We start from the raw sequence: 27,028 nt of genomic DNA, 5'->3' as shown, positions 1-27,028 counted from the left end.
CTTGACACAAAAAAAATAGGTGTGCTGGTCTTATATTAAATTTATTTAAAGCTATTATTAGGAGAGTCCATGATTGTGACAACATGGATTTTGTTTGAGAAAAAAAGGCTCTGACTTAAATAAACAGACTAAAGTTGGGCTTTTTTCCCTTTTTTAATTGAAATGAAGCGGCATCATTAGAAAATGTAGTTATTTTACAGTTTCTTCCTTTTTTGCCACAGAGTCAATAATGGCTGATGGTCCTGTAGTATCTGGGACTAACTTATCACACACCAACGACCGTTTACAGCCCCGAACATCCCTCTGACCCACAGTGACGTGCTTTAATCTTTGTTTCATCAGATGCACTCACTCCTGATTCTGATGATTCAGCTGCAGCCACGGGGGGGCTGGGCCGCTGCAGCGGGGGCTCGACGGGTCGGAGGACCGCGCTGCTCTGGGAGTAATGACCCGCTCCGTTGTTGGAGGTCTGGTCTGGGGTGTGGGGGTACACAACCACCGGCGGAGGCTGGACTTCTGCCACCTCATTGCCCTTTACATGAAAAGCAAAGAGATTCAGTGATCAGACACGAGTCAGTAAAAGTCACACTGGGCTGTTCTTGTTTGTTCTTCAAAACGCACCAGATCTCCAAAGAAGGTTCTGTAGTCTCCGAGCTGAGGAGTAAAACTGTTGTTTAGCGTTTTATATTAAACTTGTTTTATTATAATAACACAGAGGCATGGTAGCAACTGTTCAAACTGCTTTTCATCTAACTTGGTAGATGGAAATCAAAGCCGGCGTTGAAAAGACATACAAGGACTTGTCGGAGTCCATCCCGCACTCTCAGGTAAAGGTCGGCTTTGTCCATGATGTATATGAGGCTGCCCTCAGGCTGCCTCCTGGCTGTAGCCATCATGATGTCATACGACCTCAACACCGTCACCTGGGGACATCATTTTTTTATAGAACAAAGCAGGAAACAGAAACTGGATTTAACTAAATGCATACATACACAACACATGAAGTGAGAGACATAAGGTGATTGATCAGATATTTAGATGACACGTACCCCAGAGGAGGACCCAGGACTTCCAGGTGGCCCCGGGGGACCAGGAGGTCCAGGGACACTGACAGCTTTAAGTCAAAACACAAAGAGTCAGAAGTAATGAATCATTTGAACATGAACAAAAACTACAGACGGGTTCCATTCAGGACTGTAGATGTAATTTAGTATCAGTTACAATATGGAATATTAACATGTCATTTTCAGTTTAACATACAACACTCTGACGTTATCCTGGCCCATTCTTCTCTACCTTTTGACTCAACAACCCTTTGGACTACAGAAGACTTCATGGTCCACTCAGAGGTTAATGCTGACATGCTGCGTTTGGTTTTCTCCAACCAGGATTCTGTGCATTACGGTCTCCCAAACAGCCACGTTTTCTGTTTCTTTTTAAAATTTTTGTCCTGTAATGACTTCAACATTTAACCTACTAACTGAGGCCTGTAGAGACTGAGATGGAGATGTTGGGTTTTTTGTCATTTCTTCGAGCATTGAATAGGCTGAACTTGGGCTGGACCTGCTTGTTGGTCCACCCCTGGGAAGAATGGCTGCTGTCTGAGATGTATCCCAGTTAGGAATAATTTTATCTGTGTTGGACTTCAGATGGTTTGGAAATGGCCCAATAACCCTTCCCATATTGATGGGCAGCAACAGTTGCTTCTCCGAAGCCATTGCTGATGTCTTTCCATTTTGCTATAGTGCTGAAAACCAGCTGTATGCATCAGATTAATTGACAAAAGATCAATTTATATGGTGGTGGCAGAGGGTGTAATTTATTTGTAATACATTTGCAACACATTTTCTAATAGCCCGGTTAGTTTCTTGGTAAAGAAGTTTGAATCCTTGCAGAACCTTTTTGTTGCTTCCATTGCAGCTCGTCTAACAAGGGACAGCTGCTGCTGAACATATGTGACCCTTGGAAAGGTGAGTCTTGAAAAAACATCAACTTTATTTCTAAGCATCTGTTGTTTCTGCTGCAAACAAACCAGCTCTGTGTTTTACACGTTTTCAACGACTTATGTATCCTGATTAAGGTTTGGTGGGTCAGGACCAGTGTTTTCTACAACCTGGATCTGATATCTGGGCCTCAGGAAAAGCTACTTACGGTAATTGGGCCTGTATGTTCCAGAGAATGAAGAAGAGCCTGGAGGTCCCGGAGGGCCAGGTGGACCTGCTGGACCTGGACGTCCATCATAACCAACCCCCGGTGGTCCAGAAGGTCCTGGGGGTCCAGGAGGGCCCACAATAGAGTCCCCCTTTGGACCCTGGCAGGAAAGGGGAGAACAAATCCAAGTTTAGGTTCTATACAAATTCTGCTGCTAAAACTATGAACAGAAAAAGCGTCATACTGATGACAAAGTTTTCTAGAGCTGATTCTTCTTTGGGTTAGCAGGCTGAACAAAAGCTGGACCTCTCAGAGTTCTGGTGCTGCACCGGGGGGGGGGGGGGGTGGGGGGGGGGGGGGGGGGGGTCAATGGGCCAAGCGTATGGACCAGTAAATCAGAAAGTATTAATGTTATATCACATTATTAACTGATTTTATCTGTTCTTTACTCAGGGTGGGTGACTGTACAACATACCGTTGCAGGGCTCCAGGCCTTATGACAGAAAATCAAGTGATGAGGACATTATTAACAAATTATTTTGATGACAATAAACTGCCAAGCAATCCTCAGTTTGGCCACTACTTTTCTTTTATTGCAGAACTCATTCTTTATCATATTGGACTCTGCAATCTGAGTCAGATGTCGGTATCTACAGCTAGAAGGCTCCATCCGAAGAGTTATATGTTACGTCATCAAAGTTTGAACTCCTGGAAAGCATTGACCAACAAGCATTACATTCCCAACAGTCTAGTGTGATACTAATACCTTACATACCTACAATGATGATACATTTGTGATCCAATGTACAACCCAAGTACATTTTTAAATTTACTGTGGATAATCCTTATGTAGGATCAAAATTCTACATAAAGGCTTGTATATATTTCTAGCCCCATTAGTATTTGGTTGAATGGCTGAAGTTGCATCTTCACACCGTTTTTGCATCCATCAACAAGCTTCTGGCATCATTCTGGCCAATATTTGATCGCCTCCTGATCGCCAGAACTGATTGAGTTTATTTCATCTGGCTGGTTCTCTTGCACAGACCTGGCTTTTAAAAAGTGGCTATACGTTTTCAAAGGTGTTAAGGTCGAAGCAATTGGTGTTGACATGCTTATGCATTCCAGAACCAGTTTGGATCTGGTTTTGGGCTCATGCTCCAATCAATTGTGTCCAAGTTTTAACCATCTAGCCGTAGATTTGAGGGGAAGTTTGAGTTTCTGAGGGTAATCGTCCTTCTTCGATGTTACAGCATCACGATGTTACAGCATCACGAGCAGGAAAGCAAACCCCATTATGTCTGGTGTCCCATTATGCTGACACCAGACATTATAGTTGGTACCATCTGCTTAGGTTTAAAAATGTCACTTTGACTCCTCAAACTTATTTTTGTTGGCATTGTGGTCAATCTGTGTCCTCTCTCTGATGATTTGAGACCTTCAGCTTGTCCATTGGATGGCCGGGAGATTTAAAAATGGCTTCCCTCTGCACAGGAACCAGTTCAGACACTTCTAGTTGATAGCAGGTTTGAACCTTGGTAACTTCTGGATAGTTTCTAAACATCAAAACCAATTTCCTTAGTTTTGATTTGATTAGTTCTGCCAAGCAAATCTATTTTATACTGCAAAGAGAAGCTAGCAGCTACGGTCAATCCTGATGGCTGCCTGGCATTTAACAGGCCTTATCAAGTTAAAACACTTTCTAGAACCTCCAGAACCACTTGCTAACCGATTTAAGCTAATATTTGTTGTTGACTGTTTGTTCAATCTAGAAACTGAAAAAAGATAATCACTAAAGTCATTGATGCTGGCCACAGTTTCATGTGGAACCAAGTCTCAACAGAAAACCGCTGATGATGATCATATAGAGTCTTCACAACAGCACAAACTCTTGATTTTGAGGTGAACATTTAGCATCAGAAAAGTGTGCCGCTCTCTGTGAACTCACTGGTAGGCCCGGGTTTCCTGGAGGTCCTGGAGGGCCCAGTGGTCCTCCAAAACGTGGGTCATAATATCCACCACCTGGCTCTCCCTTCTCTCCCTTCACTCCTGGATCTCCCTGTTCTCCCTTCATCTCATTCTGTTGAAGAGCGTTATGACATTTTATCAGCTTAACACCATCCAGAACATCGTAAAAAACTGACCACTAAGATGAGGTGGGTTACCTTAAATGTGTAAACATCGAAATTTGACACCGTCCCTGTAATGAAGAGGAAAATGCGCTTTAATGATGAAAACACTCCTGAGGAGGGATACGCTGTGAGCTGAATGTTTCTGGATTACCTGGGATCCCAGGAGGTCCGCGGTCTCCACGTTCTCCTTTCTCTCCTTTTACCACTGCAACAGAAAACAACAGTTTACAGCAAAGTTACACACAATCGATTTAGGTGGGAATAAAATCTACAATCTCCTCTTTTTCATCAAAGCGTGTCCTGATTTAATTTAAAGAAAACAGTCTGCAAGTTTTCTTAAAAATACACGTTTATGTGGTTTAAAATGTGTTAATTTTTGAAATCACACCCATACCTTGATAGCTCCTCGAACTTTCATCAAAGCGCTAAAATGACAAAAATTAACACAAGAACAGAAATCAGTTTGGAGGTAGATGATAACTTGACACTTATTACCAGGTGTGGCTCTTATGGACTCACGTTAAAGCGATCCAGAGGAATGGCTGGGCCTGGTGGTCCAGGAGGTCCTGGTGGACCGGGGACACCCTACAAAAAACACAGTAGGTTACTCTTTGGTTGGTGGAGATTCAGAACGAGATGCTCTCAGGAGCCTGATGAGCAACTGCTGCCGTGTTTTTGATGGAAACACACTCCCTCTGGAGAAAGAGCCAAGCGTTGAGGCTGTTGACTTGGTGTGCGTGAGCTCCAGACGGTGGCGCTGGTGAGTAAGGAGTGAGGTGCAAGGATAGACGGATGGAATACGAGCAACGGTTATTCTAACTAAATGAAGATTTTAAAAAAATGTAGTATGTTCCAGGGCAGTCAAACTTTTTTACAGTAGCAGGCCACACACCTTCAGGTAGGAGGGTGCACTTATGCCAGTGCCCGAGCCCCGAAGGGGAGAATTTTGAAAAATAGAGTCTTCCTGATGTATTTTGGAAGCTTTCAAGACAGGTGATTATTTAAATAATCGAGTCAGAGTGCATGTTTTAAATTAAATAAAAAGCAAAAAAAAAAAAATCTATAGAACTGCTATAGACGGCGATTTGCCGCCGTTGACCGGCTACTTTTGACTGCCCTGGTATGTTCTCAATCAGAACCTCAACATGTGTTTGATCCTCATTTTCTATGTTTATTAACAACAGTTAATTTGGCTACAATTGATTGACCTCATCCGATCAGACCAAAATCTGCGGGTACAAGAAGATATATTCCTTGCCTTTGTCCCTGCCTTGTAATCAGTGGCTTCAATGGTTACAAGGTTGTTGGAGAGATTTAGGAATTGTAGTCGTCTTTCTTTTATTCCGCTTCAATGTCAGGGTTAATATGGCTGCTTTGCACAGGCTAACAGGTGTTACTTAGTGTTTATCAGGACTTCTGGCAGTTTGAATCTGATTTAACTAGTGGTAGACGAAGTGCAGTTCACATTTATCTGTCAAAATGTTCCTTTAATACGCAGAACAGAGAGAAACGTTGTTTTATTGGCGATAATAACACAGGCTGTGTGGTGGGGCAGATGTCTGCATTGTTAATTAACACCAAGAATGTCCTGGGTTTGAATCTGGTCTTTCTGTGTGGAGTTTGCATGTTCGGTTCCTCAGCAGATTCTCTAAGCACTTCCTATCAAAGTCCAAAAGCATCTCAGGTTAAATGGCTTCCCTGAACTGCCTTTAAACGGTGGGAATATCTGTCTGCGTGTTTCTCACTCTACCTGCCTGTGATGGACTGGAGGTATGTTGGCGGCGTACTTCATTTCTCTCCCTCTAACAGCTGGAGATAGGCACCAGCCCCCACCCCACCCAACACCATGCAAAGATTAATAGGTTTTCGAAGATGGGTGGAGGGAACGTAGGAAGAATTGCTAATAGTTGTCAGCCTGGTCGCAACAAACACCAAATCACTCGTTTTTTTTTATTTCACAACTGGAACAGCCTCAACTTGGATGTGAAATCCTTCCCAGGTCCAAACAGAACGAAGCACAAGCCAGGCCCGTTCTACACGTTACTGTTGCCTTATTCCAACATCTTCATCATTTATAGCTATTGCATGACCTCCATGTTGTGGTAGCCGATGCACATTATATTCAGCGGTCTATCTTGCAGAGAAAGCGCTACTCATTAGTGCCACCTTATGGTAGCTGCCGGGAATTACAACAAGGGCACAAAGTTCACAACAGAAACTTATAGATTATTATATATGCATACATTTATACACGTATAAATGTCTATGTCTGTTTACTACCACCATGAAAAAGAAGCGATGAATTATGACCAGGCCCCGCAGCAGAGGCTCTGCTAACCATCGCCACCTTGAGGTGGCAGCAGTAAGTTACAAACAGCGGGTGGACTGGTTTCAGCAGTGAATGTGAACCAAGTGTTAGACACTTTGGTCTATTTAACTTTCAAAAATGTTATCTCTAACACATTAACCAAATCCAAAGTTGTTATGATAAGAAACAGATAAACTGCCTTGTTAATTAGTTGCAAAGTAAAAAGAATGATGTTACCATTTCTATATTAAAGGGAAAATAATGCAACTTACTGGGTAGCCGTAACCCGAACCGCCTCCTGGCTCTCCTTTTTCACCCTTGTATCCATTCACACCTGGTCGACCCTGATGGATAAAAGTTATTGCATATTTTTTATGCACTTTTTAAAGCTTCTGAAACTCAGAAATAAACTTGGAAACTGTACTTACAGGTCTTCCAGGCATTCCTATTTCCCCTTTCAGTCCAGGAGGCCCCTGAGGCCCCTGCAACAAGACAAAATAATGTAATAAAACACGAAAGAATGGAAAAGATTGAAAATCTTCCAAATGCAAACCTACAGCAGGTCCAACAGGTCCTGAAGGTCCCCTGTCTCCCTAAAGAAACAAAGCAGAGATGATTACTTTAAGCACTAGTGCGGCGCCGTAACAAACAGGAACTAGAAGAAATAAACAGAGCGAGATGATGAGACTCACCTTGGGGCCGCCTAAACCGCCCAGAAACAAAGCATTTCCATCAGGTCCAATTATCAAGCCTGGCTCTCCTTTTTCACCCTGAACACACAAGCTGATGATGACCACGACGATGATTACCGCGTTGATTATCAGCTGAACTAAATAACCAGCGTTTACCTTCAGGCCATAACCTGAGGGACCAGGGTCACCTCTGTCCCCCTTCGGTCCAACAGGACCCTGGGAGGAGAATAAAAATATTCAAGTAGGAACTGAATATTACTGCAGTTAAGCACGAGTTATGTTGAGTCAAGAAATGACCTTTTTCCTTGTTCATGAGCTTTAATGTTATGACATAGAAAAACATTTGTTTTTTTTCTGTAAAACAATGTAATTTTTTTCCAAAATTGCCTCCTGAACTCATTATTTTTAAAAATGTCTTCACATACAAACATTCACACCAAAACGCTGTTGTAACTCTGCCAGACCTGTATGTGGCACTCTGAGGCCACCAATGAACAACATAAAAATACAGAATGGTTCTACAAGAACGGCAGAAATGATGAAATGACGAGGAAAGCAAATAAAGTAAAAAATAATTTTAAATCTTAAACACTTACAGGAAATCCAGCTCTACCAGGTAAACCAGAGGCCTCCTAAGAAGAACCAGAAACCAGCTTATATCAGCCTGTTTTGGACCAGTGTTCAATGTTTTCTTCTTAAACATTCAGGATTGGATTTATAGACAGTTTATCATTTCTAACAGCAATCAATGGGCTGATCTCCTCATGATGGAAAAAATACATAATTTTCAGCTGAAATTATTTATTTCTTTGGTCTTTCAATCAGTCATTGGGACTCAAATTCATGTGCTGTGTCCACAAGCTGCAGCTCCATAAAGAAAAACAAAAACTTTATCATTCTATACTATGGCTAAATATTTTTGTCCACCTGTCAGCCAAAGTCAAAGGCAGCAAGCTCAGGACTTTTTAAAAATGTTATTTACTGATCTGTGAACATAATTGCAAAGGTACAACTTTAAACAAGTATTAGAGTTATTTTGCCCTAGTTTGTGTTAATGTTACTTAATAAACCAGAGTCAGAGTGTTTTGTCCATTGAAAGTATCTACACAGAATGAAGTTAAAATACAACACAAGTGAACAGTAAGCAGTCATGACATTAGGAATAGCGGTGGGAATGGGCTGAAGTTTAGACTTGTTTTATGTGAACTCACGCCGTCAGGTGTTTGGTAGATTATCTGTCCTGGTGGTCCTGGCGGACCCGGTGGACCTGGGAGTCCAGTTCCATCCCGACCGGCTTCACCCTTTTAAAAACAAATGAACCAAGCAACAAATAAATGTAATATTCCATCAGCTTCCACATCCAAAACCAAGCTAACCAACTCCTTATGTACCACACAAAACAACAGGAAACATTTCTTAACAATGGTAGATACTGTATAAATAACAACAAGCTTTAGTTAGAATGTTTATCACATTCACCTGCAATAATTTATTCAGGACCAAATATCATATTTACCGTCTCTCCTTTGTCACCTCTGTCACCCTTTTGGCCCTGTGAAGACAACGAGATAGATAATTACTTGATAGATCAGGAGAAGCACCGCTCCGTGTAATAACCTGGTGAATTAGGGGTACATCTGAAAAGCTAAATAGACAAAAAAGGATGTGTTATGTGTGTTATTTCTATCACAAAGAATTATTTAACAATTTATATTGGTCCATCATGTTAAGTACCTTTGATGTGAGGAGTGCATCAAGGTTGAATACTTAGACTTGTTTTGTTTTCTTTATAAACTAAATCTGTGTGTTTTATATAGATTTAGAATCTATATTTTTACAGACAGTTGTAGACATTTAAACATGTTTTTGTCAACTTATTTAAACCTAAAAAGAACAGCTAATTATTGTGCACTCTGTCAGACTAGGTGATTAATGTGTGCATAATCTGATTCAGCACCATACCGGAGGCCCCGGGAATCCGTCCAGGCCTGGCTGTCCGTCTCTTCCTGGAGGACCCTGCTCACCGTTCGGACCTTGTGTACCAGGCAAACCGGGTCTGCCCTGCAAATACAATTTCATATTATAGGCAAAGAGACTCAGGAAAGACACCCATGTTCAGAAAGATTACTTGTGATAGTGGGATGAAAATTAGTTTGTTTTAAATAAATGGAAACGAATCCCTATCGTTAATGGAATTTTCTTTAGGCCAAAATATAGAAATAAGTATAAAAAGAAGATGAAATATGTCAAATTAACAAAAAGGCTAATATTAATTTATCTACTTTGGCATCAGCTTTCCAGCCCCCAACTTTCATGTTTTTAAAACCTAAAGATGATCACTGAATGTTTACAGCAGATTACATCTATAAACTGCCAAAAGCATGAAAAACTCAAATTCATAACCCAGAGCTGCACCTTTATGCTTGTAAACTTACTACAGCATGTCACTAAAACCAGCAGACACCTTTGGCTTTTAGTTTTAATTTTTAGGGCAGGATCAACAACAGTTAATCATTACAAAATGAGTTTACCAGAGCTTGTTACTCACCGGTTGTCCAGGAGAACCAGGAGGACCCTGAAAGCACAACACTTGCTTTGGTTATTTGAGGACTCATAAAATGTTCACACCCAAAAAGGATATTTTACCAATTTTATTTTTGTTTAATTGTTAACAGTCATGCATGGATGTCATGCAATAGATATAAAAAATCCATCTCTGTGTAAGCTGCAGGCCTGTAAAAACTCTGACCAATTGTCAGAGTTCTGGTTCTGGAGATTTTTTTGTATGTGACCCCCCCGATGGGCGGAAGAGCAGGTAAAACGGTGTTTGCGCATGTGCAGGAAACTTCTGGCAAAAATCACAGATTCTACCTTTAAATTAAATGAGACTAAACTTCTTTTTAAAATTTTGATAAAAACGTTCCGCTTCAACAGAGTTAACAGATTTGGTGTAAAGATTGTTCTTCTGTGGCGATTCATATATTCCAGGTTTTCTTTTATAAGAATTTAGGAGAAATGAAAGTACCTGTATTCCTTCTGGTCCTCTGATCCCAGGAAGTCCGTTAGTGAAAATCCCACTGGAGTCCTCCATGTCATCCTGAAGAACCAGAAAAAGATTTATTTCATAAAGTTACTCATTATAGAGTGGTTTTTTTTCTGCAGGTATTACTGGAAACAACCCTTTGTTATATATCCTAAATAATATATTCCATGTTGGCCCGAGTATTATGGGAGGGCAATCTGATTTATCGTCTCAGATATCTAGTATTTCCAATGTTCCACTTGAAGTTTTAACTAAAGGTACCAGAGCAGAAGCATTTAAGTAAACCGATTGCTATTTCCCTCCTCATGACTTTGTGTTTGCTTCTCCTCTTGCAGTGATAAAAAACCCAGATAAAGACAAAAACACCAAAATTTGTGGCTCGATGAAGAAAGGTGTGCTTTTGGGATTTTCATTTGCACAGTGTTTGTGACAGTTGCAAAACGAAAACAGATTTTTTTTTTGCCACAGACTGATTTGGACATTCGTTCAAGAAGAAGAAAGCTCAACTCAACTTCTGGACAGAAAAAGCGTTGGAAGTTCAAACAGCTCACAGAAAGTTGAACTGCACTTGGCTGAACTGGCTTTTTAACAACTTTTATTGTTTTTACACAGCCGTGTGGCATTTACAACTTTCTGCACCTCACCATTCAAGATTTGTTTCATTGTGATCTAACAGAAAAGGCGGGAATCCCCATAGCAACCAGTTACTAGGCATTTTAACCGTCTTTGGCATTTTTTTTTTCTCATGCCATCCTGTTGCCCTCACAGGTTTATGTCTTTCCAAAGTAGGTTCCATCTTGCTTTGCACTGGAGCCTTTCAGCATTTCTGTATGTTACTTCACTAGTTCAGCAGGACCTGAGCTAATCCAGAAACAACAGCACCATAGAGGGCATCTTTACAAACACCTAAAGCAAAACTCACAAATCCAACCCGATGACCCGGTCCTGGAGGCCCTGGAGGTCCTGGAGGCCCAGGACGACCAACTGGTCCCATGGGTCCTGGCAGACCAGCCAGTCCAGGTTCTCCTGCAGGTCCAGAGAAACCAGGTTCTCCTTGAGCTCCCTGTGGAAGAGAAACATGGGTCTTTGAAATTCATTTTGCTTTGTGGAAATCAGTATAATCATTGAAATTAAGATGTTCAACACAAGATAAAACCCTTCTGCACAAAAACAGCCAGGCATGAGACAGCAACTAAACCTCCTAGATTAGTCTACAAATACAAATTGTTGTACCTCAAACACATCTGTGTTGTGCTAACCTATAAATACCCCATTTACTGCATGTGTAATAAAATTGTATAGTTTGTTTTAGTCAATTTTGCAATAAACTTTAAAGCACCTCAAAGTTAAGATGAAAAATAAAAGTGAAAATGACCTTTTGTCCAATTGCTCCTGGGAGTCCCAGCTCGCCTGAATCCCCCTAAAGACGTAAAAAGGACAATGAAAAACTTTATCAGTCACAACAGGACTAAAATCTGAACTTTTTCCAGTGGAAATAACTCATTATAATACTGTTATAACTGAAATATTAAGTTTTATTTATTTTCTGTGAACACAACCTAAAGCTGCAGTAGGAAGTTTTAAGAAAAATGTGGACTTAGTCTGAACATTATGAACAAGCACACCTTACAAAGACAGGTGGGGAGGGGGTGTGAGCAGCACATACACAAGAGTGATTGACTATGTTAACAACCAATCAGAGCCAGGCATTCTTCCATGCTCTGATTGGTTGTTTCTGACCAGGAGCGGTGTATTTCGGCAAATGGCAGTAGGACCACTGGAAGGAGCCAAAGGAGCCGTATTTTAAAACAGATTGTCTGTCTCATATTTACTGTCAGGACATAGTGGGAGTTTTAACAAATACGTAAAAAAAATGCATTTATATAAAAGTTACCTACTGCAGCTTTGAAGAGCTAGTTCTTTCAGTACAAAATGATTTCCAGTGTTTTCTGGATAAGTTTGTTATTGTTAGTACAAGTAAAAAAAAAAAGCAGCATTGTAATTCAAACATTTAAACAGAAATCTCAGTAAAACTCCTGATAGGATCAAAGTTTGAGAACCAGTACCTTTTCTCCCTTAGAACCAGGAGCTCCTGGGAGACCATCAGCACCAGGTACACCAGGCAGACCCTGAAATCCAAAATATTTGGTTGTTGGAACGTGATTTAGTTAGACCGTTCTATCATCAGCGTAACTGTTTAGGCAGTGTGTTGGTTTGGTGAAATTAACAGCAAGAAAACAAGAGAAGATGGGTGAAATGCTCCTGATTACATGATGTGGTTTCTGATTAAAGTGGAGGGTAAGATGGAAACTGTTCCACTTACAGGTTGACCAGGTGCCCCATCCTTTCCCGGGGGTCCCATAGCTCCAGAGTTCACGTCTGAGGGGGGCCCCGGAAGACCGGGGGGACCAGGAGGACCTGGTGGACCTGGAATCGCCTGCATCAACAATATTGAAGACTCACACCCATAAGAACATATTTTCATCTACAACAGAGTCCTGTATGATTCAGGACCACAGAAAGCAATTTCTAACTTCTTCTCACCCGAAGGGATAAATCAGGGAATCCAGAGGCCTCCATGTCCTCGAATGTCTGAAAGAGTTTATTTATCAGCTGCAGGAAGCTGGAGAAAGTTCTGTTTTAACACAACACCACGTAGATGAACTCACAGATCTGAATCCGGTACCCGGGGGCCCTGGAGGCCCTGGGGGTCCCCTGGGGCCGGGCTGGCCGTCTCCACGGTCACCCTGTATGTGCCCAGCCTCGTTAGGACAAGATTCTTCTGCACAAGACTTAAAATCCTTTCAACATTTCACGTAGATCTATCTAACCTTCTCTCCTTTCAGTCCTGGGTCACCTGGGGTTCCCGGAAACCCTGGAGGTCCCTGAGGCCCCTACATAAAAAAAAAAAAAACGTCAAAGCTTCAACATCCAGGTGAAGAAGGTGCAAAGCTAATTTTCAGTTTAGCAGGCGTTATTGTGAAAAAGCAGAAGCTGCTTACAGTTTTTCCATCTTCGCCAGGATCGCCCTGCAGGAATAAAACAAGAAAAGCACATCAGTGACTTTTTCCTTCAGGTTCAGACTGTAAAAAGGAAACTATCTTTAAAAAAAAAAGTAAACGTCCACTCACTGGTTCGCCATCTTCTCCTGGTGGTCCCTGAGGACCTGGAGATCCAGGTGGTCCTCGGGGTCCAGGAACCTTTGAAACAACCGACCCGTCCCTTGAGACTGAATACTCTGTCGCGGGCCCTGCAGGACCAGGGGGTCCTGGTGGTCCTTGAGGGCCCGGTTCACCCTTTGTGCCAGGATATCCAAAGCCTGCGTTGCCCTGGGAGAAGGGAAACGTTTAAGAAGGTCCATACCATGGAGCTCTCATACAGCGCTCACTGGACCAGGAGATGTTCAGTAGCTGAACAGTTGCTAGTTCTTCAGAACCGTCATGCCTTTGTTTGTAGATACTTACAACACACTACAATAATACTATTATCAGTGTTATTATTTAAAAAAATAATTAGTACAATTATTACCTCCAACTCCATTGCTTAGAACTTCGTCTTTCTTTTATGGCAGCTCTCACAATACCGGTAGCACACACAATTTATTCATTTCAAAGTGGCGGACCCAATTGGTTTTGCACGTCTTTTCCATTGCAAACGCAATCTTTGTAGATCGCCCGCAGCACGGCCATTTGTTGTACGTTCAATTATTGTTTGTTTTTTTGTTGGTCCATGCAATTTATCGCTTGTTATTTGGATTGTGGGAAGTTCAGGGGCGTTGTTGGCTAACATCGCTGCCTTGGATTTGATGCGGGTGGCTAAGGGTTGCCAGTGGAGCTCAACGAAGAAAGGGAAGATGAGCTATTTCAAGCTGACTGAAGATGTGCTACATGCTCAAAATCTCCGCAAAGGTGTCACAGCACAGACTGGGTAAGGAAGGGAGCTACAGTCGTCAAGATGGGACATGACCATAGACCACACTAGGAGCTGGGTGGTGTGTTGGGTTAGGCACGTATGGGTTTTTCTTGTGTTTAGCAACACGAAGCGGGACAATCGAGCAGCTGAGGCTACATGATCTTTAAAGGGCAGATGGTCATTGATAATGACACCTAAGTTTCCAGCTACCTCTGACGGAGCAGGAATTAGTTTGTATGTTCATTTTCTAAACACCCCCCGCAAGCTGCCGGGCAAAGATTTAATTAGAATTAAACGAAGCGTCAAACAAAAGTTTTTATTCCACTAAACATTGGATCAGTTTAGCTCTTTTACAAAAGAGTTTATGAATGTTCTTCTCAGACTTCACCGAGAAGAACAGAGAGGGAACTGCAACATACCTTTGCTCCTTTGTCACCAGGTTCTCCCTGAAAATCAAACAAAAAGTGACGTAATGTTGAATCTGCCCTGCAGTGCAGAAACATTTGTTTTTTACTCTCAGCCTCTTATACAGTGGATGTCAAACTACTATATATTTGATACATATGCTCATCTTACAAAGTAAAATTACATTTCATTGAACCATAATCAGGCTTTAATTTTCATTAGCTGAACATAAAATGTTTTCTTGGACTGCAGGAAATAATATTCTAACTAGCAGGAAAATCCCTACGAACAGCAAGAGCATTTCCTCTAATTTCCAGGTTATTTATTCAAAATCAGATCTCTACAATGACCGAAGTCCATAAACACACTAACAGCTACTAATAGGAATAAATATTGCAGTTTGTAATAGAATAAATTATGTATTTTGGTTGTTTGACTTTAGGGCATCCTGCGCCCCCTGCTGTTGATTGGTGACACTGCAGCTACTCTGCTGAATCAGCTCAGGATTTTGCCCTTAGAAGGGAGGCTTGGATAAATATCGTTCTGACTTTTGCGGCTGACCTTGAGTCCACGGGTTCCGCCCTGCGAGCCGGAGCCTGCTTCTCCCTTTGGCCCCATCGGGCCCCTGTCTCCTTTCTCTCCTTTGTCCCCTCTTTCGCCTTTTTCTCCTTTAGCAACGACTGCACCTGGAAAGCATTACCAAGAGACACATCCATTAATATCCACATGAAAACCTTCTATCGGTGATTAATGGCTGTATCCCAAACAAACAAAAGAAAAGAATCCCAACAGGAGAAGTAGCAAAGGAAAGGACCTCCTGCATAATGGAGCAGCAGTCCTGCGGCGCTCGCCTGTAATTCTGTAATTTAGAGGCAAGGTGAAGATTTTCAGGTGGGAGAAGATCTCACATCACACCTGAATGTGACGGCGTCCTGATTTGACCCAATTTGACCCGCCATGCTTCATGTCCCCATAAATGAGACTTTCAGTGAGCATGGGATGAAATTCCTCCTGCTGCTTTATGGAATGAATTCTGGAAACATGACTGATATGACCGTATGTTAGGTTATCAGTCAGAGACATTACGGCAGCATGAAATAAACCAACAGCACCTCATGGTGTTATTAACCTACTTTAAAACATCAGTTTATATAAGAAAGTTTAGATTCTTCCCACTCCAGCTCTTTTTTCTTTGAAGATTTTAGATAAATCTATATATTTTTAAACAACTTTCTGTCACAATGTTCAGTTTTACGTGTCCTCTGACCAAACACAAACATGTTTCAGAACCCTGCATGATTTCACAAACTACTATAAGGATTTAGTCATGAAAAAAAGATTATCTACTCCCTCCTTCAGGGTTTTATGAATCAGGATATATAGATCCTGCATACAAACAGCATTTAGGATCTATACTAAACATTTTTGTATGCCCAAACGTCAAAAATGGCGAACACAAAAACAAAATGATTTATAGAACAACGCACACATGCACACAATTTTCCTTTATAAATCACAGCTACACCTGCAGGTCTGGTACCAGGTTGTGCCTCATGTTCTCCCCTCTACAGGCCGAGATTCCACCAGAAATGGTCGATGCAAAGCACCTCATGAATGCAAATATGTATTTACAGACCCTCTAACACCTCCACCGTCACTGTATTATGTTCCCACTGTATAACAAACTTTTCAACAAACTGTTGTTGAGAAGAACAGAACAAAATTAATAAAAAAGTCTTAAATGTGTATAGTGGGAAGGTGGGGCCATATGCATGTTATTGTCCAAGAGTAACATGTTACTTTGAAGTGGAAAAGTCAGAGTCACACAAGAACGTAGGAATGCATTTCAGTACCCTGTCAGCAGAGGTGGGATAGTCCTTTCTTACATAGTTAGACAGGAGAAGAGCCGAAAAGTTCAGTTTTCAATGTCCTTGAGTTTGTCATCTCAATATGATTATATATTATAACAAAAATAAAAATAAAACAATTAAATCAGATTTGATTTAATGATAATGATAAAAAAATAGTTAGATTTAAATTTTTTCCCCTTCTTTCCATTCAATTTTCTGACGGCCTTCTAGCGCCCCCTGGTGCAGCCCTGCTTTGAAAACTGTTAGCTGGTCATAATCATTGGTAGGGAAATCTTTGATCCCTGAAGACTAGTTCCCCTCTAACACTCCCATCTGTAATGACGTTTACTGTCTAGCACTACGCACGCGAGGCTATTTACATGTTTACAGCAATTACAGCAATCAATCTAAATAAAAATCATGTTGTTTGGTCCCAATTTTATTATGATAAAGTTGTTTAAAAGAAAAAAACGTCTTAAATACAATAGAAATGTATTATAAAATCCTATTTTTTGTCATACGCTGTGCAAAAGGTGAAAAAAATATATTTTGTTTCACAATTTGAAGATTATTTTCTTTCTGTAACTTAACGTTTCTTTGCTGCACTACTCACAGTTTCCACTAGAGGGAGACATTTATCAGGTAATACATTTCGTCAGCTGTACTGATCTCAGTTGTTCCTGCTACACCATGTGATCACAGAGGAGGGAATAAAATCACAATTAGGTTTGTCTTTGGAGCCAAGGATGTGTTTTTTTCCTCTGAAACAGAGAACCCTGAAATTCATGAAAATCAGCTGACAGCAGATCCATTTGATTTGTTGAGCATCTACAGGAAATGTGACTAATCCACGCCTATTAAGTGTAAGAATTTAAAATAAACAAAGAAATGAGATTAAATTGTACCTGTCTCTCTGAAGGCTACCTCCTCCTCTTTCCTGTCCAGTGGCGGCTGTGGGATGGGTTGAAGAGACATCACGGTTTTCTGCAGAAACACAGAACACGGGTCCAGATTTTCAAACGCCAGGGGATGGAGAGGGATTTCGCTCAGCGTTCAGCGGCTCCATCTCTACCTCCCACTGAGAAAAGCTTTTATAAACAATGCTCCATCATGGGAAAAACGTTCCTCCCTGTAAACATTAATCACAAAACCAAATGAGTCACATTCTGCAAACCGCTTTAATGTTTGGAGGCTGGAAGGGAGTTCAGCTTGTACAAACTATCCCAGCTCTGCACAGAACCCATTCAGCACGGCACGCACAAGCGGAGCGGCTAATGCCGCCGCTTTCCTTTCATTTACTGGCAATTAACTCTACATGTGTCGCATAACTATGTTTATCTGCCTGAGGCTGCGAAGGAACACAGATATGATCCCCAGATCATCATCAGATGCCTGGAAAAAAACTGAATGGCACATCTGATTGTTGGCTTACCACCGTTTTCTACCTTGAATGAAACATTTGAGCTTTTACAAGTCAACTGAAAAACAAACTAAACAAACTAAACCTACAGAGTGTGGGAAAAGCTGGTTGCAGACAGCATTCCATGACTCAGTTCTCAGTTTGAGCCAGTCTGTCGGCCACGGTCAGCAGATTGTGAATCCTCCTCAAGCCATTCTGACACTTTTATTTTCTTGGCTCCACATCATGATGCTGCCACCTCCTTGTTTCACAGTATCAGTGTTAACCTTTTTTTTGGAATTATGGTCCAGAAGTTCTAGTTTAATTCCTTCCAATGAAAACACGTTTTCCATTTCCATTCAAGCCAGATATGGATGATTTCTTTGGATATATAATAATTCTGCCTCGTATCCAAACGCACAGACAACGCAGGACATCGTGGTCACATGTAGGCCGTAGCCAGCGGTGGTTGCACATTCCTGCAGCTCGTTCTGCGGTGCTTTCAGGCTCTTGGAAGCCTCCCTACTCGGTTTGTTTCACCGTTTTCTCAGTTTTTTTGCAGAATCTCCAGCCCTGTTCAAGATTTCCTGCCATTATTGATGACAGTCAGTGACATTTGCACTCCTTCTCCTGAATGACGTCTCAGCTGAATGCAATCCCTTTGATTCCTTGTTACCGCTCAGCAAACTATGTTTTTCAGCTAAAAGAAGCAAGAGAGCAAAAAAAAAAAGAGGACATTCCTGCCAGAACTGCATTTCAGATTAAGATTTAGTAGAAGTGAAGGCCGTCTGAGCTGAAAATGACTCAAAATGTGCTTCAGCATAGTATCACGGTGTGTGCACACTGATGCAAGCAGGTTCTGGCAGCTTTTAAATTTATCCAAAATATTTTTTTCACCTTGAAAGATTTTTTTTTATAGAGCTGTCGATATTTGTCACATTAAAATACGGAAAGCATTTAAGTAGTTTATTATGATCCTACATTTTAACAAGTGTTGGACTGTTTTTTATGGTATCTCCAGAATATAGTTATTTTTTTATATATATATTTCACAAACACAGGTAAAACAGGCTGATATGCATCACCCCCTCTAACTTTTGACCTCACCGACTGCCTGCTATGTGAGATGAATGGTTAAATAAATCATAAACGGGTCTATTTCCATGACAGATGTTCAGGGACGTGATCGGCAAACATCATTTGTACTTGAAACAGTTTCTGTGTGATTTGTCTTTCTAATGGCTGCCCTTTGATGCCGTTCACGCTGCAGAGGATATGGGGGGGGGGGGGGGGGGGGGGGGGTTTGGCCCGTTCTGCTCTGAAAGCCCGCTGTGGTTACGTTCGTTTCAGCTTGCAGTCAGCCAACCGATAAACTCACCAGGGCTGAAGGAGGAAATGAGGACGACATTTTTAAATAAAGAGAGGTTCAACGAGGAGGAGGAGGATGGAGATGAGGAGCACCTGAAGCTCAGCAGGGAAACATTCTCCGCTCGATGGCTGATCCTCACTATTTTAACCTGCTTTATGAATTATTGTGATGAAAAATGCTCCGGATCCCTTCCTCCATCCATCATGGCTGCTAATGACAGGCGGGAGGCTCGGATTCTTGGACAGATAGTGTTGATGGATTCACGTCCTCTCAGTCTAACAGCACCGGGTAAAGACGGCGCGCCTCCACAGCCGTGCAGCAGGGCAGTCGTTTAACGTTTGAATCACAGAGAGGACCTGGGAAGATGTTGGCCAGAGACTAAAGATAAAAACACGACAGGCGTTTAGAAAATACGCCACCAGAGGTTAGCAGAACTGTGTGCCAACAAAACTCACTCCAGCAACAGATCAGCTACTTTATTATTTTTTTTGTTCAAATGGAGAGATGACACATCCCTTTTGCCAACAGGACAGATTTTAGTGGCATCTTGTAACATGTTTTGAATTTGGGACCATTCCTCCGAGCAAAATCTATGTAGATCAGTGGTGCTGAAGTCCAGACCTGGATAGCTACAATCCTGCAACCTTTAGACGGATCCTCTCCAACGCATCAGGATCAGATGACTGGATCGTTAGCAGGGCTGATAAGCGTGTGGGACCATGGATGCTAAGAAGAGATGCAGGATGTTAGCTCTTTAAGGCCGGGGCTCGAGCATCCCTGCTGGAGTCCCGGTTCTTCTCTGATGCTCTCGGCTCTTTAGCTCAGTCCACAGATCTTCAGCATTTAGATCGGGGAACTGAGATGACCCTGAAGGTAAGCTGATTTTGTGTCTGCTGATCCATGCCTGTGCTGGTGGGGTCCCATGTTTTGGCTCGGTATCCCGCAGAGAAACCAGATGACGTTCCGTTTTCAGTTTTCTGTTGGAGTTTTTGTAGATTTTTATTTAAAATATCCCAGTAACTAAAATACTTTGTCATCCAACGTCTTCTAACAAGGTTCCTCGGGACTTTGGAGGAGAATCAGGCCGTCAGCATCACATATCCTCCACCGTACGCAGCAGAGGACTTAGGCTATTTTCCCACATATCCATCCTGCGTCACACACTGGAGTGTTTGATCCTGGAAAACTCCATCTGAGTCTTATCTGATCAAAACTCATAGTGTCAGTTAAAGTCCCAGTAAAGTTTAGTTGTTTTCTCCCAAAGCGCCAGTGTGCAGATGGAGTCTTCTTGGCAACCCCAGAAGGCCTCTCTTTGCTGCTGATTCTAGAAGATTTGACCCACCCACTGTCCTCCTCACTGTGTGGCGGGAGATAAACCTGCGTACTCCTCCTAACATGTTTGCCACACTTCCTGCCCTTCGTTCATCACTCTGATTGTTGAAATTGGCCAGTTTATGGCAGGAGCTGCATATTAAATGCAGTCGGATTAATTAATTGTGTAGAAACTGGTGATAATTGGGTTTTGCTCCCGTTTGTAGAACCGTCTCATAAGATATTCTGCAAAACGAGCAGCATTCCTTAAACCTGAACCCACAGTTTGTAAAATAACGGCTTCAAAGCATTCCCGGTTTGGGCTTCGTGCTTAAGGGGGGGGCACACTGATCTGGCGCTGACCCGTTAAAGACTCGCTCCACCATCCATCACCGCGAATTCCAGCACGATGAAATGGAAAGTCTCACCTCTGCGCTCGGTCTCTGCCCGGACTCGCCTTAATTGCACGGGCCGGGCGACGGAGCGGAGGATGGGGCGGGATGTGCGAACAGATCCTCATCAGACGGAGGAACATTGGCAGGTGGACATTAAGAGCCAGCTGTTTTCCTCCGACACCACGCTCCATCCAACACGCTGCAGAGCAAATAAACCAGAGGAGACGTCCCACATGAACCAGCCGACCTTCTCCTCAAACGCCCCGCTGCAGCTTTACGTCCCCCTCTGTTGGTTCCTGGACGCAGGTTGATGGAGAAACCAGTGGAAATAACAAAGCCTGGAGGCGTTGGTGAGGGGGGGGGGGGGGGGGCCTCCGACTCGGATCGGATCCAAATTGACATCTGGTTTTCCCAGCTCCTCTATAGCTGTGAATGCATCATGCTCGCTTTGTACTGGCGGGAAGAACGCCTGCAAGAACGTCTGTGGGCTGGAGGAGAGGAGCCGGCTGTCTGCGGCGTGAAAGCGCAAAAAGGGCAGAAAGCAAAGGAGATAAAAATCAGACCAACATGCAGATAAAGTCCTTCAGGGAAGCTTTGACGAGCGGCAGCTAAGAACTTAGGGGGCGATCCTGGGAGCGTGAGCAGAAACTCGTCCCAGACTGACGGTAAAGGAAAAATGTCTCCAAATGTAAAAGACAGATGCATCTCGATTTTCAGGGTTGGATGTTTATTCATACAGCGAGGCCGGGTCTGCTGTTCATAGCTCCATGCACGGCCTGCTGAACCGACGGCTTTAAGCGCTTCCATCCAGTCCTAACATCTGATGAGGAGTTTCTAAAGCCATGTCAGAGCGACTGTTGCAGGACAATAACTCAGATAAGTTTAAATGGAAAGAGAAAAACACATTTTCCCTACCGTGTGTTGCGGGTTCTCCCTGTAAGGCTTCGGCCGTCTGGTTTCTCCGTAGCCACTTCCTTCTCCTGAAGCCTGAGGGACACATCAGATGTTTAATTCAGGCTTTACAGAACATTTCTCCTGCTTAATACCGTCAGCTACGTCGGTAAGGCTATCCTACGTCCGCTCCCCTCATATCCGACTAAATATAGTCGACCAAAAGCAGCTGGACTTTATTCTTTACGCTCACGAGACTCACCGCTACTGTCTGAAAGCTGGTGAGCTGACATTTCAGTATTCTGCCCCCACAACGTGGAAGTTAGAGGAACAAGTCAGTTTAGACTTTTGATCTAAGGTTTGAAAATGTTTTTAATTGTCTTATGAAATTGTTATGAAACTGTCTATAATGATCTGAATTATTGCGATCTGTGCCGCTGTCTGGACCAGGACTCTCTTAATAAAGAGACTAGTAATCTCAGTGGGACTTTCCTGGTTAAATAAAGGTTAGATAAAAAAAATTAAAATAAAAGATGCAGATTATTCTGTGAATCAGACAAATTGGCAGCTGATGCCGTTTGTAATCGCTGTGATAGTGTTTCCTGTCATGTCTGCTCACATCTCTGGCTGATTCAGGTTAAAGTGATCTTTTAAATTTGACCAACGCGTATTTTCTAAAATTAGGGTGATGACCAGGAGAACCTTCCAAACTCAGAGAAAACCACTAAGGAATCCTGGTGAGGAATTACAAGAAGGGTTTAATTGCTGTAATACCAATAAAGGTTTTCCACTAATTATTGAGAAGGGTTACATTTTAATGATCAAACGGTGTGTCCAAGTAGATTTATTTATTTATAAGTCATCATCCTTTTGAAATGTTTTATCATGTTTTAAGAGATTTCTGCCTAATTTCCTCTGCGAAACAAACCTCTTGATTTAAAAAAAAAAGAAAAAAGAATTTTAATTTAAATCAGCTGCAAGTAAGAGTCATTTTGGGATTAACTGTAAATATACAAAAAGCAATGACAATGATTTGATCTCTTTTCCAGATTTTGTCTGCTTTTGCTTTTTTTTTTTTTTTTGGACAAACTTTAAATCACCAAACTATTTTTAATAGAAAACAAGGATACCAGGGAAAAATAAACACTTTTTTCTTAATTCAGTTTAGGAAAAGAAAGTTACCTAAAGTTTTTTTATGGCTTTGGAGCTTGATTGAGGCCTAATACCAGCGTTGTGGTGCTAGGAGCTGCTGCCTGCTTGTGGAGGAGCAAATATTCCCCGTTTAGGAAGGTGTAACTTCATAAGAACCTGATTAAATGGCTTCTTCGCTGCACTGGCACCACATGGAGTGGCACATTAGAGGGACTGATGCACCAGGGGCTGTGTAGTAAACCGATACAAATCGTTAAGATTAAATAAAAAGGATGAAGGTTTGAGTTAAACACTGAGCTGAAAACCCTGAATGATCACTAAAGATTTCATGACAAGTGATGAAGTCTGACTCTTTAGGTGTTGTTTAGTGGTTCCAACAAGCAGAGCAGCTGCCATTGTTTCACTAACTAAGAGCTCCGGCTGCTGGTGGACCGCAGTGAGGCTCATGTGTCTATGTGTGGGTGGTCCGGGTCAGGAGAGCTCCTCTCTGGTCTTCAGGTTAGACGTTTGCTCACTTCCAAACGCTCAGCCTCCATTTTTATGGTGGCTTCATTTTACTGTACAGTGCTGTGACAAAAGAGCCCTGAAAGAACTCCTATATTTTATCTTAAATGTTTCTGATCACTTAACCGATGTTATATCAGACAAATATATAACCTGAGTAGACGAGCAGTTTTCAAATGATGATTCGACTTATAGAGGGAAAATATAACCAACCAGGCCCAGTCCAGAGCTTTAGCTGTTATCCTGGGTTCTTCTATGACCTCTGGGATGAGTTCATGATGCTTTCCTGGAGTGGTTTTACTTTGCTGGCCACTCCTGAAGATGTTCCCCATTGTTCATTGTTTCTGTGATTTGTGGAAAATGGCTCCAGCTGTCGTTTTCTGGAGTCCCACAGACCCAGAAATATCTTTGTAAGCCATTTCTAAACCACTGGATGTTCTTCAGAGCTCTAAGATGTCTTTAGATCAGGGAATGATGTGTTGCTTAATGCAGCCTCTTCCTACTTCATGACTCAGTATACACGATTTATTGATTCTCCAGGTTAGGCAGTGACCAGGCTTACAAAAAAGCTAATTTATGATTTAAAGGGGGATGGGGGGTTGGTAACAGTTCTCCACGTAGGACCAGGTTGGTTTGGAAAGCTAAACCGTGTGTCTTTTTATAACTCTGATCATTTCATTCTGATATATAAGTTGGTTTGACCACCTGAAAACCTTTAATGTGACAAATAATATTAAGCAAAAACCAAGAAATTACACCTTACCTATAGTTTAAGAATTTATTTCCAGGTTAAAAGGAAAAAAATAAGCTTTTGATCCCCCAGGATTAAAAAGACTGTTGGCAACAGACTGAATAAATGAAGTAAAGTTACCAGTAAACGTGGAGCGTGCTGCAATACGTTGTATATTATTATAATTACGGACTGTTACGCTGTAACCTGTTATACAGTAGAACATCAAGTTCAGAACAGTATCTGGAGCTTAAGCTGCAGCACATGGACCCTTTAACCCGATTACACCCAGGCCAGAGTCAGAAAGATGTTATTTAACTATAAATGCCTCCCTTAACCTTGTAAAGTAAAATCCATCAGAGTGAGGCCAGAAAATGAAGCGCATACTGTCAGATATCTCCAAAGACGTGATCAGACGGAGCTCACCATATCCGAGTCGTCGTCCTCCTCGCAGAGGCGCTCCGCAGCGCGGGGGTCTCCCACCACCCTCAGCTCGCTGATGGCTCCCTGAAACACAACACGCCTCTGCCGTTTCATCTCCACTCACACGTTATAATCATTCACACACAACAACAACCACGGCCATAGAAACCTGGATGTTTGTCTCTGAACTCGTTGCTTTCTGGGAATTTCCCCCCGCCTCTGCTAAATCAGAGGGCCCATTGAAGTCGCTGCTTTTGGCCCGTTTCTGTGTCAAGTGCTGCTATCTGCGCCTCAAACGTCCAATCTGTTAATCTGATGCCGCGGAAAGCTCCCACACTCGCAGCATCAGTCATGTCTCCTCAGAGGAGCCGTCAGCAGCGTCTGATGTTTTTGAAGTTGACTCCTTGGGACACATTTATGTCCAGAGTGACGCGTTCAAAGGGTTTTAGAAGTTAGCCCAGTTAGCCCGGTCCAGTCAGAACCCTCTCTGTGCTGACCTCTGACGGCAGTGTTCAGGCCTTCTGTCCGAGGATCAGATGAACGGCTCCTTTTATCGCAGCGCGTCAGATCTTCAACATAAATCTTAAGATATTGCAAATATTAAGATGTTCAAAGATTTTGGCCAAAACGCTATTCTAGTTGGGAAAAAATAACTTCACAGGCTTGCTGGAGTTAAGACGTAACTAGAATCTGGAGATAAACTTCTTTAAATCAGTAAAATAATCCCAAATATCTGCAATTTCTGTATTCTAGACTCTTCCAGACTCACAATTTCATATATTTTATTCACTTTTCTGTCCATTTATGACCTGCAAATGATTATGTGTAATATAATTTGATATTACATTATATATATATATAGATAGATAGATAGATAGATAGATAGATAGATAGATAGATAGATAGATAGATAGATAGATAGATAGATAGATAGATAGATAGATAGATAGATAGATAGATAGATAGATAGATAGATATAGATATTGCAATAGAATAACAAATGCCCATTTTGTTTTAGCTAAAATAGTATTAACAGCACAAACCCAATATGGGATATATGTAATATTTAAATAAAAAATATTGTTACGTTATTTAAAAAAAGCAGATTTAAAGCTGTAATTCCAAATGTATGTATGTTTGGTCCACTGAGTTTTCCATTTACACTTTATTTATACACAGACAAAACAGAAGGCTTTCTAACAGCTTACCTTACATATTTTATTCATGTTATAATGAGCTGCTATAAACTAAAAAGGTTTTAGAACAAACTGAGGCCACTTCATAAAGAAAATACACCAATATTTCACCAACATGGACGAACCAAACTATTTTCCTGTCGTCTGTGGGCCCCAGGGTCAGGTTGGAACCTGTCAGTGAAGGAACTGGTACGTCTTTAAGAAACTTTACAGAGAAAGTTCTTCCTCATCCTCTAAAGTTCAACTATACTTCACCAAAACTGAGAATTTACGCTGAGTCGCATCAGCGTGCAGCACAAGCAGTGATCTCCAGCCATGGAGGGAGTCTAGACTTGGCTTTTATGTTTTTGTTACAATGCAGCATAGCAGTAGTTTTCATTCATTTACTTGGATTGGCGTCTTGTCTGTTAAACAGTTAATAAAACCAGGATTTGAATAAAGTGATTCTTTCAGTGACCAATCTTTTGTTCTTTTTTAACTTAAACACCTCATGTTAATATGAATTTGCATGATTATTTATAAATGATCAAAACACTATATTTCACCTTCTGATAAGTTTTTCTTTTCTGCTCTACAGCTTAACTTTAGAATTAGTTTTCATAATAATTCATCCTGTTTGTACCTCTGGTGTCTTCTGTTTTTGCCTCTGTCACACATGTATTTCTCAATTATGGGACTGAAAATGTATTTTCTATTCTATTCTATTCTATTCTATTCTAGTCTTTATGTATTTTTGCTTTTTCACAGCAGAAATTGTAAAACATTTAAATAAGAGTAACATATTCACAACTTTAGTCTTAAAAATACAATTTATACTAATATTTAAAAACAGAGAATTAAACTGATTGGAAATCTGTTTGCAGCAGCAAATTTGGAAATTACCAAATATATTTATTGTTTTATCTATTTAAAAAAGGCTGAATGTCACTTGGCTTCATGTGAGTCTGTCACTGATGTCTGGTTGATTTAGATTGTTTTGTGCTATGTTCATATTTTAGGGGTTTTAGCAGTTTTTATATCTGCCTCTTGTTTTAGCTGTTGCGTAGCACTTCCCCTATCATGAAATATTGATAAATGCCATTAAAACTAATTTACATAGGACTTTTACAATGAAATCAGAGTTTTTAACAAAGGATTAAGAACATAATGTATTTTTTTAACTTTT

At 41.5% G+C, this 27,028-nt stretch overlaps 1 protein-coding gene across 1 annotated transcript in view; it reads right to left on the bottom strand.

Moving 5' to 3' along the window:
* Nucleotides 1–27,028, bottom strand: part of col18a1a (collagen type XVIII alpha 1 chain a) — a 44,031-nt gene that overhangs the window by 4,275 nt on the left and 12,728 nt on the right. Inside the window, exons 3-37 of the mRNA XM_012879624.3 lie at nucleotides 24,671–24,751; nucleotides 21,883–21,954; nucleotides 17,399–17,477; nucleotides 15,205–15,329; nucleotides 14,658–14,684; nucleotides 13,458–13,655; nucleotides 13,329–13,355; nucleotides 13,158–13,220; nucleotides 12,996–13,073; nucleotides 12,871–12,918; nucleotides 12,650–12,763; nucleotides 12,393–12,455; nucleotides 11,702–11,746; nucleotides 11,249–11,389; nucleotides 10,309–10,380; nucleotides 9,832–9,858; nucleotides 9,246–9,344; nucleotides 8,800–8,835; nucleotides 8,495–8,584; nucleotides 7,880–7,915; nucleotides 7,440–7,499; nucleotides 7,284–7,361; nucleotides 7,149–7,184; nucleotides 7,020–7,073; nucleotides 6,864–6,935; nucleotides 4,803–4,868; nucleotides 4,678–4,708; nucleotides 4,435–4,488; nucleotides 4,317–4,351; nucleotides 4,100–4,231; nucleotides 2,152–2,311; nucleotides 1,050–1,114; nucleotides 795–923; nucleotides 622–654; nucleotides 353–532 (exon numbers count right to left, since the gene is read on the bottom strand). Of these exons, the coding sequence (XP_012735078.2) occupies nucleotides 353–532; nucleotides 622–654; nucleotides 795–923; nucleotides 1,050–1,114; nucleotides 2,152–2,311; nucleotides 4,100–4,231; nucleotides 4,317–4,351; nucleotides 4,435–4,488; nucleotides 4,678–4,708; nucleotides 4,803–4,868; nucleotides 6,864–6,935; nucleotides 7,020–7,073; nucleotides 7,149–7,184; nucleotides 7,284–7,361; nucleotides 7,440–7,499; nucleotides 7,880–7,915; nucleotides 8,495–8,584; nucleotides 8,800–8,835; nucleotides 9,246–9,344; nucleotides 9,832–9,858; nucleotides 10,309–10,380; nucleotides 11,249–11,389; nucleotides 11,702–11,746; nucleotides 12,393–12,455; nucleotides 12,650–12,763; nucleotides 12,871–12,918; nucleotides 12,996–13,073; nucleotides 13,158–13,220; nucleotides 13,329–13,355; nucleotides 13,458–13,655; nucleotides 14,658–14,684; nucleotides 15,205–15,329; nucleotides 17,399–17,477; nucleotides 21,883–21,954; nucleotides 24,671–24,751 (2,706 nt within the window). The remainder of the gene's footprint in view (nucleotides 1–352; nucleotides 533–621; nucleotides 655–794; nucleotides 924–1,049; nucleotides 1,115–2,151; nucleotides 2,312–4,099; nucleotides 4,232–4,316; nucleotides 4,352–4,434; nucleotides 4,489–4,677; nucleotides 4,709–4,802; nucleotides 4,869–6,863; nucleotides 6,936–7,019; nucleotides 7,074–7,148; nucleotides 7,185–7,283; nucleotides 7,362–7,439; nucleotides 7,500–7,879; nucleotides 7,916–8,494; nucleotides 8,585–8,799; nucleotides 8,836–9,245; nucleotides 9,345–9,831; nucleotides 9,859–10,308; nucleotides 10,381–11,248; nucleotides 11,390–11,701; nucleotides 11,747–12,392; nucleotides 12,456–12,649; nucleotides 12,764–12,870; nucleotides 12,919–12,995; nucleotides 13,074–13,157; nucleotides 13,221–13,328; nucleotides 13,356–13,457; nucleotides 13,656–14,657; nucleotides 14,685–15,204; nucleotides 15,330–17,398; nucleotides 17,478–21,882; nucleotides 21,955–24,670; nucleotides 24,752–27,028) is intronic.

Source organism: Fundulus heteroclitus, chromosome 7 (assembly GCF_011125445.2).
Source record: "Fundulus heteroclitus isolate FHET01 chromosome 7, MU-UCD_Fhet_4.1, whole genome shotgun sequence".
NCBI classification, from domain to species: Eukaryota; Metazoa; Chordata; class Actinopteri; order Cyprinodontiformes; family Fundulidae; genus Fundulus; species Fundulus heteroclitus.
Note: the sequence above shows the minus strand (reverse complement) of the source record. Positions and strands in the feature narration are given on the sequence as shown.